This window comes from Rattus norvegicus, chromosome 3 (genome assembly GCF_036323735.1).
Source record: "Rattus norvegicus strain BN/NHsdMcwi chromosome 3, GRCr8, whole genome shotgun sequence".
Classification (NCBI taxonomy): Eukaryota; Metazoa; Chordata; class Mammalia; order Rodentia; family Muridae; genus Rattus; species Rattus norvegicus.
In genome coordinates this window covers 54500234-54512915 of record NC_086021.1, presented here as the reverse complement: position 1 = coordinate 54512915, position 12682 = coordinate 54500234, and the positions used below count along the sequence as shown (strand labels likewise).

General features: G+C 44.3%; 1 protein-coding gene across 3 annotated transcripts in view; it reads right to left on the bottom strand.

Annotated features, from left to right (window-relative positions):
• Kif5c (kinesin family member 5C) overlaps positions 1–12682 on the bottom strand; it is a 150365-nt gene that overhangs the window by 78715 nt on the left and 58968 nt on the right. For all 3 annotated transcript variants that reach the window (XM_063283549.1, XM_063283548.1, NM_001107730.1), the window contains exons 4-6: positions 5629–5733; positions 458–506; positions 125–180 (exon numbers count right to left, since the gene is read on the bottom strand). In XM_063283549.1, the coding sequence (XP_063139619.1) occupies positions 125–180; positions 458–506; positions 5629–5733 (210 nt within the window). The remainder of the gene's footprint in view (positions 1–124; positions 181–457; positions 507–5628; positions 5734–12682) is intronic.

Below are 12682 nucleotides of genomic sequence, written 5' to 3'. Positions count from 1 at the left end.
ATTTTTAATAGCATATCAATGTTATAGATAACTATGCCTTTTGGATGCTCCCTCTAGCATCTCATGTAGCATTTGGACAGTGACCAGAGAGAAGTCAGCTGCATTGCCCCAAGTCTTTGCATACCTTTACATAGGGGACTCTGTTTTTGTCTTCATGAACAGCCAAGTTGGTCTTGGACACTGTGATGGTGAAAATGAAGGCATGCAAAGAAGGAAAAGGAAGTTAAAAACCCTGCGCTCAGAGAAGGATAGCTATGGTTACAGAAGAGAGGCAAGTTTAGGCTGTGGCTGGGAAGAGCCCATAGCCTGAAGGCAAACATCGCTCTACATTCTCATCAGCTGTCCAGGCAGAAGCGCCCTAACTCATCTCAACACCACCACCACCACCACCACCACCCACCCCCGTCCCCAGGACTTCAACTACAGAGCAAACACAGTGCATTCAGGTGGAACTTACCGTCAAGCAAGTCCCTTATTTTGTCCAAGTAGATCTCAAAATAGGAAACCTAGTTAAAGAAAAATTGAAATTGAAATAGAAATACCATACCACATTTAAAGACCTCAAAATATCAAACACAGGAAAGCCTTTGCTGAAGCTAAGAAGAGGGGACACCAAGGGGAAGGTTAGAGTCCTGAGCACGAAGCCACAGCCACCCCTCATGTGTCCCTCTTGCTTGGCCACTGTCAACCATGGACCACTCTTTAGCCCTACACTTTTGACTCCTCTGGGCCCAGGTGTTCCTAACACCAACTGCTAGTAGCCTCTTACAAGAGGACCAAGTTTAGTCTTAGTTGAGGACCAAGCAAATGTCCACGTGTGGTAATAGCCATAAGAGAAAGCAAGCTATGGTCAAAGACAGTAGATTTCACCCAACTGAATGACACCACAGCCTCGTCAGAACCACAGGAACACCGCTTACACATTAACATGAAGAAGGCAAGGTCTTAGAGGCTAAGGATGCTTGGAACTGCAGGAGCTCAGGATACCTGAGAAAGTACTGATGAAGGGTTGGGGATTTAGCTCAGTGGTAGAGCGCTTGCCTAGGAAGCGCAAGGCCCTGGGTTCGGTCCCCAGCTCCGAAAAAAAAAAAAAAAAAAAAGAACCAAAAAAAAAAAAAAAAAAAAAAAAAAAAAAAGAAAGTACTGATGAAACCACCAGGTTTAGAGTCTGTGAAGGATTGACACAAATGTGGTTTAATAAAGTCTACTAGCCAGGTATGGTAGCTATGCCTATGATCCCAAATTAGAAGCCAGAGTGAGAGGATCATCATGAATCTAAGGCCAGCTGGGGCTAGAGAAGATATTCTTTCTCAAAAACCAGAGCCAGACAAAAAATGGTTAGACTGTGGAAGGAACAGGAAACCTTCTAAATTATCCTCCAACTTTAGCCAACCCCACATTATCAGTATCAGCTACAGAGCACAGAGCCCTGAAAACTACTGCTCTCCTACTGCATTAGAGCCTCAGACACCAGGACCCAGCATCAGCTTCTGAATTCCCCGTGACTTGTCTGATAGCTGAAGTAATGTGATGCTTCAACTAAGAATGAGTTCTGAGGGATCTCATGCACACATGGTCTGGATTTCCTGATCTGGCAAATAAAGCTATTAGTCTGCAAGACGTGAAAAGTTCTTTCCAGGATTTTACACACTGCCTATATCAGACTCTTCCCTCCCAGATAAAATTTCCCACATACTCATAAGCACCTTTGCAATATAAATAGGAGAATTCACAAAATAGAAACGCGGGGACAAAAGTGGCACAGAGACTGAAGGGAAAGTCATCCAGAGACTGCCTAACTTGGGTTTCCTCCCTTGTGCAGGCACCAAACCCAGACACTATTGCTGATAGTGCTTGCAGACAGGAGCCTGGCATGGCTGTTCCCTGAGGGGCTCTGCCAGCAGCTGACTGAGACAGATGCAGATTACTTACAGCCAACCATTGCACTGAAGTCAGGAAGTGCTTTGGAGGAGCTAGGGGAAGAACTGATGGAGCTGAAGGGAATTGCAACACCATAGGAAGAGCAACAATATCAACTAACCAGACCCCTCAGAGCTCCCATGGACTAAGCCACCAACCAAAGAGCATACATGGGCTTGTCCATGGTCCCCTGATACCTATGTAGCAGAGGACTGCTTTTTCTGGCCTCAGTGGGAAAGGATGTGCTTAATCCTGTAAAAATTTGATGCCCCAGGGAAGGGGGATGCTAGCAGGGTAAGGTGGGTGGGGGAGCACCTTCTCAGAAGCAAAAGGGAGGAGGTAGGGAATGAAGAACTCATGAAGTGGGGACCTGGAAGGGGGCAACATTTGGAATATAAATAAACAAAACAACCAATTTTTAAAAAGTAGAAAAATATAGCTGTGGGCTACATGTTAACATTAAACCACAGACCACATATATGGTAGCAGTCCCATAAGATCATATTGCCTAGTGATATCACAGATTCCTTGTTTTGCATAAGTTATTTATGATGCTTAGAGAATGATAAAACTGTCTTACAACATATTTCTCTGGATAGATCTCACCATTAAACCAGCCATGATTGTCGCTGTACAGTTGTAAAGCTGGGCTTTGCCTACCCAGGTGAAACTTCAGGACTGGACCAACCCTACCTCTGACCTGGAGAATGTGAAGACCCCTCTGCCCTGACACTAGTCTCTACCACAGCTCAGCCCTGGGCTGTTAGCTTTTGAGTGCCTCCATCTTGAAGCGCCCACCATCTGTCCCGGTTCCAGGCAGCTTTGAGATCTCTACTTTGGAATCTGCAAGCCGAGTCTCCTGACCCCTGCTCCTGGGCACTCTACAAACACCTGTCTGTCCGCCTGCCCCAACGCACGCCATCTCTCTGGACACCTCCACCTGACATTCAGAAGGCTCACCGCTCTCGCCTTCCGGTTGTTTTTGTTTGTTTGCTCTGGCTGTCTAGGGCCTCACGCATGCAAGGCATCACTGTACCACTGAGCTATACTGCTCTCTCTAAACTTTCACCTTGCCACACTCACCTCAGTGCAGTCCTCAAAGGCCAATTTCAGTCATCTCTCTAACCAGGCTCTCCTGAAGCTGGCCTCAGTCTGGTGTCAATCTATCCCAGTTCTCGACCATCTGACTGCCATTAAGATTTCCCCCTCCCAATCAATGTTTTAATGTTTTTCACACATGCGCACAATGCATTCGACCGTATTCTCACCTCAGCTTTGGAGATCCTAAACACATGACTTTACCTCCACAAATTACAGAGAGAAGCAATTACATCTAAAAAGTAGCCATGACCCACGGACTGCCAAGCAATTACGTTCCTATCCCTGTTTAATACAAGTTAAAGCAGAATGCTAATGTTTTAATTTCAGCTTCTGTGAGGTGTCAAATTCCATTTTGTTATTTCAGATGCTTTGTGGGAGCAGGCAGAAACCAATAAGCATTGTTCAGCAGAAAAACAACAGCGTGATTGGAAATAACGTTCAAAACCTCCATGGGACCCATTAAGGAGCAGATTTTCAATATTCCCTGAGCCGGGCCTCTTTTTGATTTAGCCTGTTAGCACATAAGTTCCAAATGCAGAGTCCAGACAACTAACTTATCCACTTACAAGTCTTATTAATAGAAAAGCAAGCCTAACTAGGAAATGCACAATGAGAGCCTGCGTGGTAAGATTTGATTCTAGAGACTGAGGGAATGTTCTTCCCCTCCCCCACCATTTCAAGCCAGCACCATCCTTAATCATAATAATATTCTGACACAAGACACTATTTCCAGGGCAGTAATTGGTTTAACATCTTACTCGGGATTATCACTTAAGACCTCTACAGTAGTTTAAAGTGTGTCAGCATAAACAGCCTTAAAGAAGCACTAAGCTCCTAAATCTTGATCCCATCAAAGCAACAAGCTCTGTATCCTCAGACACAAGGAAGCCCGCATAGGCTGAGAGAAGCAAGCTTTCAGCAGCAAAGAGACCCGTGGTGTGCCGGACGTAACTCATAATTGTACAAACTAACCCGTAATGGTGCAAACAACAACGGCTTTTTGAAAATTTGGGGACAGTGTGCAGAAATAAATAAGGGGATAGGTTTAGATTTTTGATTGCTGCATTTATTTATTTTGTGTGGGTCTAGGAAGGGTCTGAGCCCTGGTGCACACATGGAGAAAACTTGTGGAAGGCAGTTTTCCTCTTCCACATGTGGTACTCAGGGACTACACTTGGGTTGTCAGACTTGGCAGCAAATGCCTTTACCCACTGAGCCATCTTGCCAGGCCAGAAAGAAGACTAATACAATGAAAAGGGACCAAGTATCAGTTGGTGTTAGGGTCTATTTGTAACCTGGACCACCTGTCTGCGTCTGAACTTCTGCTCCCTCATTACTAACCCACTGGGTCATGTGTACCAAGGTTCAAGCTTTTGGGACAGCCTCTCCACTTAGCTACCCTGCCTTCTTAGAAGAGTCTCTCTCCTCCCTGCCCTTCAACCCCTCTAGACACAAAGATGGAGAAGCAGACGTGTGTGTATCTGGGAGCACAGAAGCAGGCAGGGACTGCTCTGGGCTGGCCAGTCATCCCCTCCCCAGGAGCAGGCAGGATTGGAAATGTAGGGACATTCATCAAGGGGCTGCCACGCTGCCCAAGACCACACTCAACAAAACAGAGCGAAGTTTAGAATCAAAAGGGCAAGTGAAAGTGGGGGAAAGTAGGGGTGCAGGTAGTTTGTTCTGGGGGTAGTGGAAATATCAAAGATTTGCATAAAAACAACGACTATACAGAGATATACTAAGCACGGCAAAAATGTTTTTAAAGGATAATTTTATGTCAAATAACTTATCTCTTTTTTTTTTTAATTTAAAAACAAAGGAAAACCTAGAGCTGAAATTTTCTGATCTGCACAGCCTGTTCGACACTGGCCACAGAGTGACTATCTTACAATTTGTCCCTCTGTTTAAACAAGCAGCCTTCTGGAATTTACAAAGAAGTTCACATTTTATAATTCAACAGAAATAATAATAGAGTAGAGGTCTCCCTTCCAATTCAAAATTGAGCAAGATTAGTGTTTCTGAGTTAAAATAAAATAACAAAGATGAAGAGAAAAAAGAGAAAAAAGGCGGGTGAACTCTCTGCCAACACTTTGGAAAGCCAGATGAAGCTGTCCTTATACAGGGAGTGGGTGTGTCCATTCCTTTAGGGAGTCATACTACTCACGGCAGCATTTGAACTTGTGACAAGTTTAGCACTGGTCAAAAAGTATTTTCCAAGGCTTTTTGGCCTTATAATGATTTTCTCTGGCAGCTTCCCTACTGGTAACAAAAAGGACTGTGCACCAGGGAACTCGCACTGGGGAACGCTGTCCTGACCCACACACAGACATGGACTAGCTTCAGAAACACACAGGGAAAGGGGAGAATCCAGGCAATGGGTGTGACGATTCCATCCTAAAGGGGGCTTGTATGCTTTTATGTTCCTATTTCAAGCAAACCATTCCAAATACTTGGTACTGACCAAAATTATTACCCATAGGGTCTGCTTCCCACAGAATGACACTTGATTTAAAAGAAACCATCTGTATATCTCTATAAAGGGAGAAAGACTGAGTAATATGACTTGGGGCCTAGTGGTCTGTCTTGTTCTTAGTAAAAAGCACTTACCTTGATATGAAACTCCAAGTTCTCATCCATGGAATAGATGTGATCGAAAATATCGTGTGCGATCCTGGGTATGATACCCATAAGCTGAGGATCGTGCAGCTTCCCCTGTGACAAAAGATCCAGAACAGTCAAGAGAATGCAGGAAAACACAGAGGAGAGGGCAGGGTCTGCCTTTTCAAATAACGTTGCTTAAGCTCTAAAATCTAACGTGATTGTGTGGGTCATGTTTTGCTTGTTCTTATACAACAGAAGTTTCTAGAATGATTGGGAAGGCTAGAAATGGGCATTAGTCCTGGCTTAACCCAGGGCTTCTTAAGCAGAACCTACAAAATAGGAAAACACACACACACACACACACACACACACACACACATGCACACACACACACCCCACCCACCTCCATCCACCCACCCACACACACAGGCTGTTAGCTCCCCGGGGAGCTCTCTGACTACTCAAGTGTTCCCCTGTGTATCTAGCAGAGGGCTGTCCTACCGGGGTGGGTTGGCGGGTAGGGTGTCTTAGCTGGTGGTAGGAAGGCTGACCTGGCGCTGTGTGTGTGTGTGTGTGTGTGTGTGTGTGTGTGTGTGTGTGTGTGTATGTGTGTTTGTTGGGGGCGGGCACCCCTTCCTGGTGGTAGGAAGGCTGACCTGGCTCTGTGTGTGTGTGTGTGTGTGTGTGTGTGTGTGTGTGTGTGTGTGTGTTGGGGGCGGGCACCCCTTCCCTGTGTGAATCCACACACAGAATGGGAAGGTGGGAGGTGAATGAGCATACTTCAGATTTTACTTGTAATAGTTAGAGATTGGCCAGAAAACAAGTCCAGGTAAGATAATCCCAAATAAAACCTGCATGAGAATGGATAGATTCAACCATTGTTCAAATTTTTCTACAATCCTTTCTCTCAAAAATACCCTCTTCAGGATCAGTTTATAGACCAGCCAAGAAAATCCATTCCATGATCTCTTTTTGAAATCTCTAATTCTCTGAATGAATTGTTCTAAATATGTTTTTTAATCCTTTTAATATTTAAACTGACTTGAAGCGTATTCTTTTTTTTTTTTTTCCTTTTCTTTTTTTTCGGAGCTGGGGACCGAACCCAGGGCCTTGTGCTTGCTAGGCAAGCGCTCTACCACTGAGCTAAATCCCCAACCCTTGAAGCATATTCTTATATTCCTTTCTCCCACTTTTATTAATTTTACTGAACAGTGGAGGGATAAATACTTTTTTGAGCATTACTAAATACACTTTTATGCCGGTAATTTCTTTTTCCACCTATGAGGGCCTCAAGAGATGCCATGAGTTTCAAGATGTGGAAGCCCTGTGGGAGGGAATGGGAGAGGCATTATCCAACAATTCCCACTAAAGGGATCCTGAAGTACTTAAAGCCATGGCCTTGGTGTGGCCTTAAGGTACACAACGCCACAGAATCTTCTCTTAGTCTCACAGTGAAATGATTATTCACGTCCTCTCCCAAGTGTTAAACAACCTACCTGCCACAAAAATTAGCCTGGAGATCTACAGTGATGGTGTACCTGGAGAAGATTTTAGATTTTTAGGAAGTTATAAAACTCTAGAAATAGTAACACAAAAGCCAGTTTTCTCCTCAGTCCTTGAAGATGACCAGCAACCTTTACAGATTTGTGTAGACACCTGGTCCACACCTGCCCAGTCAGCAACCTTTACAGATTTGTGTAGACACCTGGTCCACACCTGCCCAGTCAGCAACCTTTACAGATTTGTGTAGACACCTGGTCCACACCTGCCCAGTCAGCAACCTTTACAGATTTGTGTAGACACCTGGTCCACATCTACCCAGTGAGCAACCTTTACAGATTTGTGTAGACACCTGGTCCACACCTGCCCAGTCAGCAACCTTTACAGATTTGTGTAGACACCTGGTTCACATCTGTCCAATGCCCTGAAAGCCAACTTTGCTTTCCGTGACTAATCCTCTTTTTCTTCCAGGTCTTCCTCACACAGTGTTCTCCTAAATGAAACTTCCAAGTCAACAGTTGAGTTTTCAAGAGCAAAAGCCCACATGGACAGAAACATTAAAGACATGCCCCAAACACTTGGTATCCCAATTTCTCGGCATATCTGACTCCTGACTCCCTAACTCTATTATAAGCAATAGGAACACAGAATCCAGATGTGCCTGGCTACTCTCTCACCTGGCTCTTCTGGCATGCTGCCCTCATCCATCAAGAATGATGAATCAAATGATGTATTTACATTGAGCTTTAGTTTGGTTCTAGACACACTACTGCATAAAATCACTCCAGAGTTTAAGTTCGATAGAATACAGGGAGTGTTTCCCGCCACAGGAAAGACTCAATGCCTGACAGTATAGAACATTCAGCTCCCTACAGGTCCTCACTGAGCTGGGATGGGGCTGACTTGACCTAAGAAGTTATAAGACAATGCCCTACTCCAGGCTACTTCCTTATGGTATCTCTGGACAACATCACCAAATAACGGAGCCTCAGGGTTTCAAATCCTGATCACAAAGACCATCATAAACACAAGCAAAACAGACCACGGCCACAAGCTCTACGCTGAAGAGACTATTGGCAAAAGAATCCCTAGGATTAAAAGACAGATTTCCTTCCAGTTAAATTGTACTGCCCCACTCAGTTAATCAAGTCTTTTCTACCCAAACCTCCAGGGCTCTTGAATAATCCATGATAATCCATGACAGCTCCTTCTCCATGGGCCACAACCAGGGAAGAACAGTTGGGAATCTAAAAGTCATTTAGACTCAACTCACTTCTTTTCCTAGACGGTTCTCTCCCAGTAAAAATCATCTTTTATTGAATCCTGACTTAAAATTCACCTGCCAAGATAACCTGAGGCAGGGAGTAAGTGTGTGATACTAAATAGTATATGCATTTGCTATGGCAAATTTATATGCACATGTAGAACATATGTGTGGAACATATGTGTGGTATATGGGAGGGTATGATGTGAGATATATGTCTGATATATGTCAGTGTGAAAAGAGATGTGTATATACATATTTTATATATGTATATATAATGTATGTATGTGTGCTGCATGTATATAGAGGATGTCTGAACAGTATATGCTCGGGTGTGACATATATGGAATGTGTGTGGCATATATTTAAACATGTGAAATACTCCTGCATAAGATGTATATGGGAGATGTATGTAATACATGCCTATGTGTGACATATATGGAAAGTGTATGAATAATATATATGGAATGCCTGTCTGTGTGAGTGTATGAGTGTGTGAGTGTGTATGTGTGTATGAGTGTGTGTGAGTGTGTGAGTGTGTGTATGAGTGTGAGTGTGTGTTTATATATCTGTGAGTGTGTGTTTGTATATCTGTGTGAGTGTGAGTGTGTGTGTGTGTGTGTGTGTGTGTGTGTGTGTGTGTGTGTAGATTATACTGCTTCCAGATGAAATATACATGCACAGATACAATGTGATCACCAGGCTATGAAAAGAGGTGAATTCAGTGACTATGAAGGCCCTTCCAGCTGAAGTAGTAGAGATGGATTCCTTGGGAGCCCCCAGTGTATGCAGGATGATTGAGATCTAGGCTGGGCAGAGGCGGTGGGCAGCAGGGGTGAGACAGCAGCAGCAAAAACAGGAATGAGAGCAAGCACGCCCTATCAGAGACAGCCAGTGTAGTGTGGCTCAGGGATAAGTAGAGAGAGGTGAGCTGCTGTCTACACTCCTTCCAGGGAGTAAATAGGACAAACTCTTTTTAGCTGTGCTCTGTACAACTCTCTCCAGAAACTTTTCCAACTGAATACAGCCTTCTAGGAGCAAGTACAGAAGGAGAACCAGAACAGAGTCCACTGGCCACTCAACAAGACTCTGTGTTCTCTGTCGGTGGCCTCCTTGACTTCCAGTTTCCCCAAACACTGTAGATGGGAAAGCAAGAAGGCAGCAGTGTTTGAGTACCATGAACTCTTCATTTTGTTCAGAATCATTAGGGAGGTTTGTAAGGTGGCTACAGGATTCCTCATAGCCTCCAGATGTCCCTCTAAACAGAAAGAAAACCACAAAGTGTCTCCAGTCATCTCTCTCAGCATGCTGAACAGGGCCACTGAGTGCAGGGACCAAGCATCAGCCCTTCCAAGCAAGAGACCAAGTGGTGAAACAAGTGCCACCCTCAGCCTGTCTGCAGCCAGCAGCCCACCATCCTCTCCACCAACCTGTACATTCTCCTGACAAGTCTGCCTTACACAATGCTGCCTACCACCCTTGGGGCCAATACTGCCCAGTGAATCCTATTTTACCTGAAAATTCCCTTTAAATACAGTATCATGAAAAGCTAATCTTCCCAGTTTTATGGAGGATTATGTGTTGTTCTCTTTTAACAGAAGGTAAGGGCAACACCACTGGATATCAGACCCAAAATTAGGGAATTAAAAAAAGAAAAACGCTTTAAATATGATAGTCTGCTCACTCAGGAGCTAACATCCCTTCTGAATGCTTTTGAAAGACCTCTGTGTGTAATGCTGAATATATAAAGTCCTCCTTTTAGAAGGTACAACTCCTGTAGAGTATTTCTTATTCAATTGCATTCCAGGGTCCTGAACTTCTGTTTCCTACAGTTTATGACTTTAGCCTGCAGCAATCCCTTCCCCTGGCTTCCACTTAACAGACCCCTAACCTCCTCCAGCCTCTCAGCACCCACAGAGCAACAGGATCCAGCACGGGGGGCTGGGTGACATGGAAAAGACTCATCCAGCTCCTTCCAGCTGCAGGCAGAGGTCACAACGAAGAGAAGTAGCTCATGATGGCTGGCAAACATGCACAGGTGACAGAATCTGGGGAACTCAGATGAGAACATTGTGGAATACAGCTCCTCTGAGGTCCCTCAGGAGGGTGCTCAAAGCACAGAAGGCTCAAATGTCCCCCAGCAGCGCAGGACCGGCACAGTCTCCATCAGCCACACCCACCCATTTTCCTCTGGTGTTCCTTTGCAGGGCAGTTTCTCTCTCTGTTTACAACTTTTAAGTTTATGGCATTTAGCAAAACACTTTACATTTGTCAATGATAAACTAATTCCAAAGCTTAGAATTCACTCTTGTAAGCATTCCCTAAATTTGGGGATTTAAAATAGTAAAGGGTTCTTCTTTTGTGTTACATAGCATCTTACTAATTTCCCAAAACCTAAAAAGTGATGGCTTCCCTCTTGAGATCCCAAAGGTATACTGTCTGTCGCTCTCCCTCTTTCTCTCTGTCAGTGCCCCCATCTTCCATCTTCAGCAGAAGTGGGACTGGGAAAGTATACAACTACAACTTCACTAGTACCTGCAAGATCAGGGCCCGGTCGCCCTTGAGAGAGAGAAAGATGGGGGCCTAAGTGGGGGTATGGAAACACCAAGGCCAGGACTTTCGGGATGTATTGCTTGTAGAGCGAGGTGTGTAGACAACGAGCTAATGCAACCTGTGTGTTGGGCAGTAGTCCCGATCGGGAAGAGGAGGCAAATGAGCCTCATGTCTCTTTAATTTGCACGGTCTGCAAAGCACTTTGTCTTCTGTAAAATGGGTGAAAGAAAGTCAATACAACAGAAATGAGTTCCCCAGCATCCCAGCCCACACTCCAATCAGTGCACAGAACATCAGAGCTCCTCAGAGTTTAACCATGCGCCTTTGAAATCTCTTCTTCAATAAGAATGGTTCATGAGCTAAATCTGTTCTGCAGCAGCCGTCTCAGGGATGTTCCCAGGAGGGATTCATAAATGAAAAACCTTAGTTTGAAGGATTAAGGATTCATCCTCCCCGCTGCTTGTAAGCTGAATTCTCCAAACACACTCTGTGGTTCTGTTTCATATAATAACCTTCCTCTCCTCTCCTCTCCTCTCCTCTCCTCTCCTCTCCTCTCCTCTCCTCTCCTCTCCTCTCCTCTCCTCTCTTCACCTTACCTCCCTTCACCTCACCTCACCTGTCAGGTAGGCCTGGCCTTTAGACCAGTGGTTCTCAACCTATCTAATGCTACAACCCTTTAATACATGGTCCCTCATGTTGTAGTGACCCCCAACCATAAGATTATTTTCATTGCTACTTCATAACTGTAATTTTGGTACTGTTATGAATCATAATGTAAATATTTGATATGCAGGATATATAATATGTGGTCCCCAAAGGGATCACAACCCACAGGTTGAGAACCATTGCTTTAGACAAATTATCCAGCACCAGAGGCCTTCAGGAGATCCTGATAAAAAGCAGAAGAGAGGGCAACAGAGAGTTCCTGTTTAGAAGTAGCCTGAACCACTGAGCTCCACAGTCAAAGCATGAGTGAAGCCATCTCTTCCAGTGTCCACACAGTCCTGGTGAGTACCTTACCAGTTCGCACTGGAAAGGGCATATAGGTTCATATTCACTCAGAGTGTAAGCAAAGTGCACTGGGGCCTCCTGGAGAACCCAGCCCCATACACTCAGGGTGGACAGAACTACCCCACTGGTACTGTTTTAACAAACATTTTATGGGGCCTCTTCTGGGGGACAGCCACTTTTAATGCATGTTAATAGAAAATAGACAAGGGCTGAGGGCACAGATAGCTCAGAGCCAAAGCGTTTGTTCAGGATGCATAAGGCTCTAGGCCCAAGTCCAAGCAATGAAAATAAAGAAAAAAATCTCGAAGATAAAAACAAGACCATGAAAATTCCTGCTCTGGGAAACTGCAGTTTCTGCTAAATTCACCCAGTGTTGCAAAGTCTACAGTGTTAATCTAAAAAAATAGAAAAACCACAGTCATAAAAAAAATTAGGAAAAAGTTAGAATTTTGTGAAATCATCCCATTTTCCAGATAATTAAATTCACATATACAGACATACACAGATACATACATAGATACATACAAACAGACAGACATCGTGAAAGGCAAATAAAAGTATATCTGTAGTCCAGTATAAATTTGATCTAGAACCCAACATCTTCAAGTCTCTGACCTACAAGGGTTTTGCTTTGTTTTGTCTTTAATTTATTCTTAAGAGACCACCTTCCTCAGAGGCCCTCCACATGGCAAATTACCAATGACTTTTGCAACAGGTCCTATCTGTCAGAGT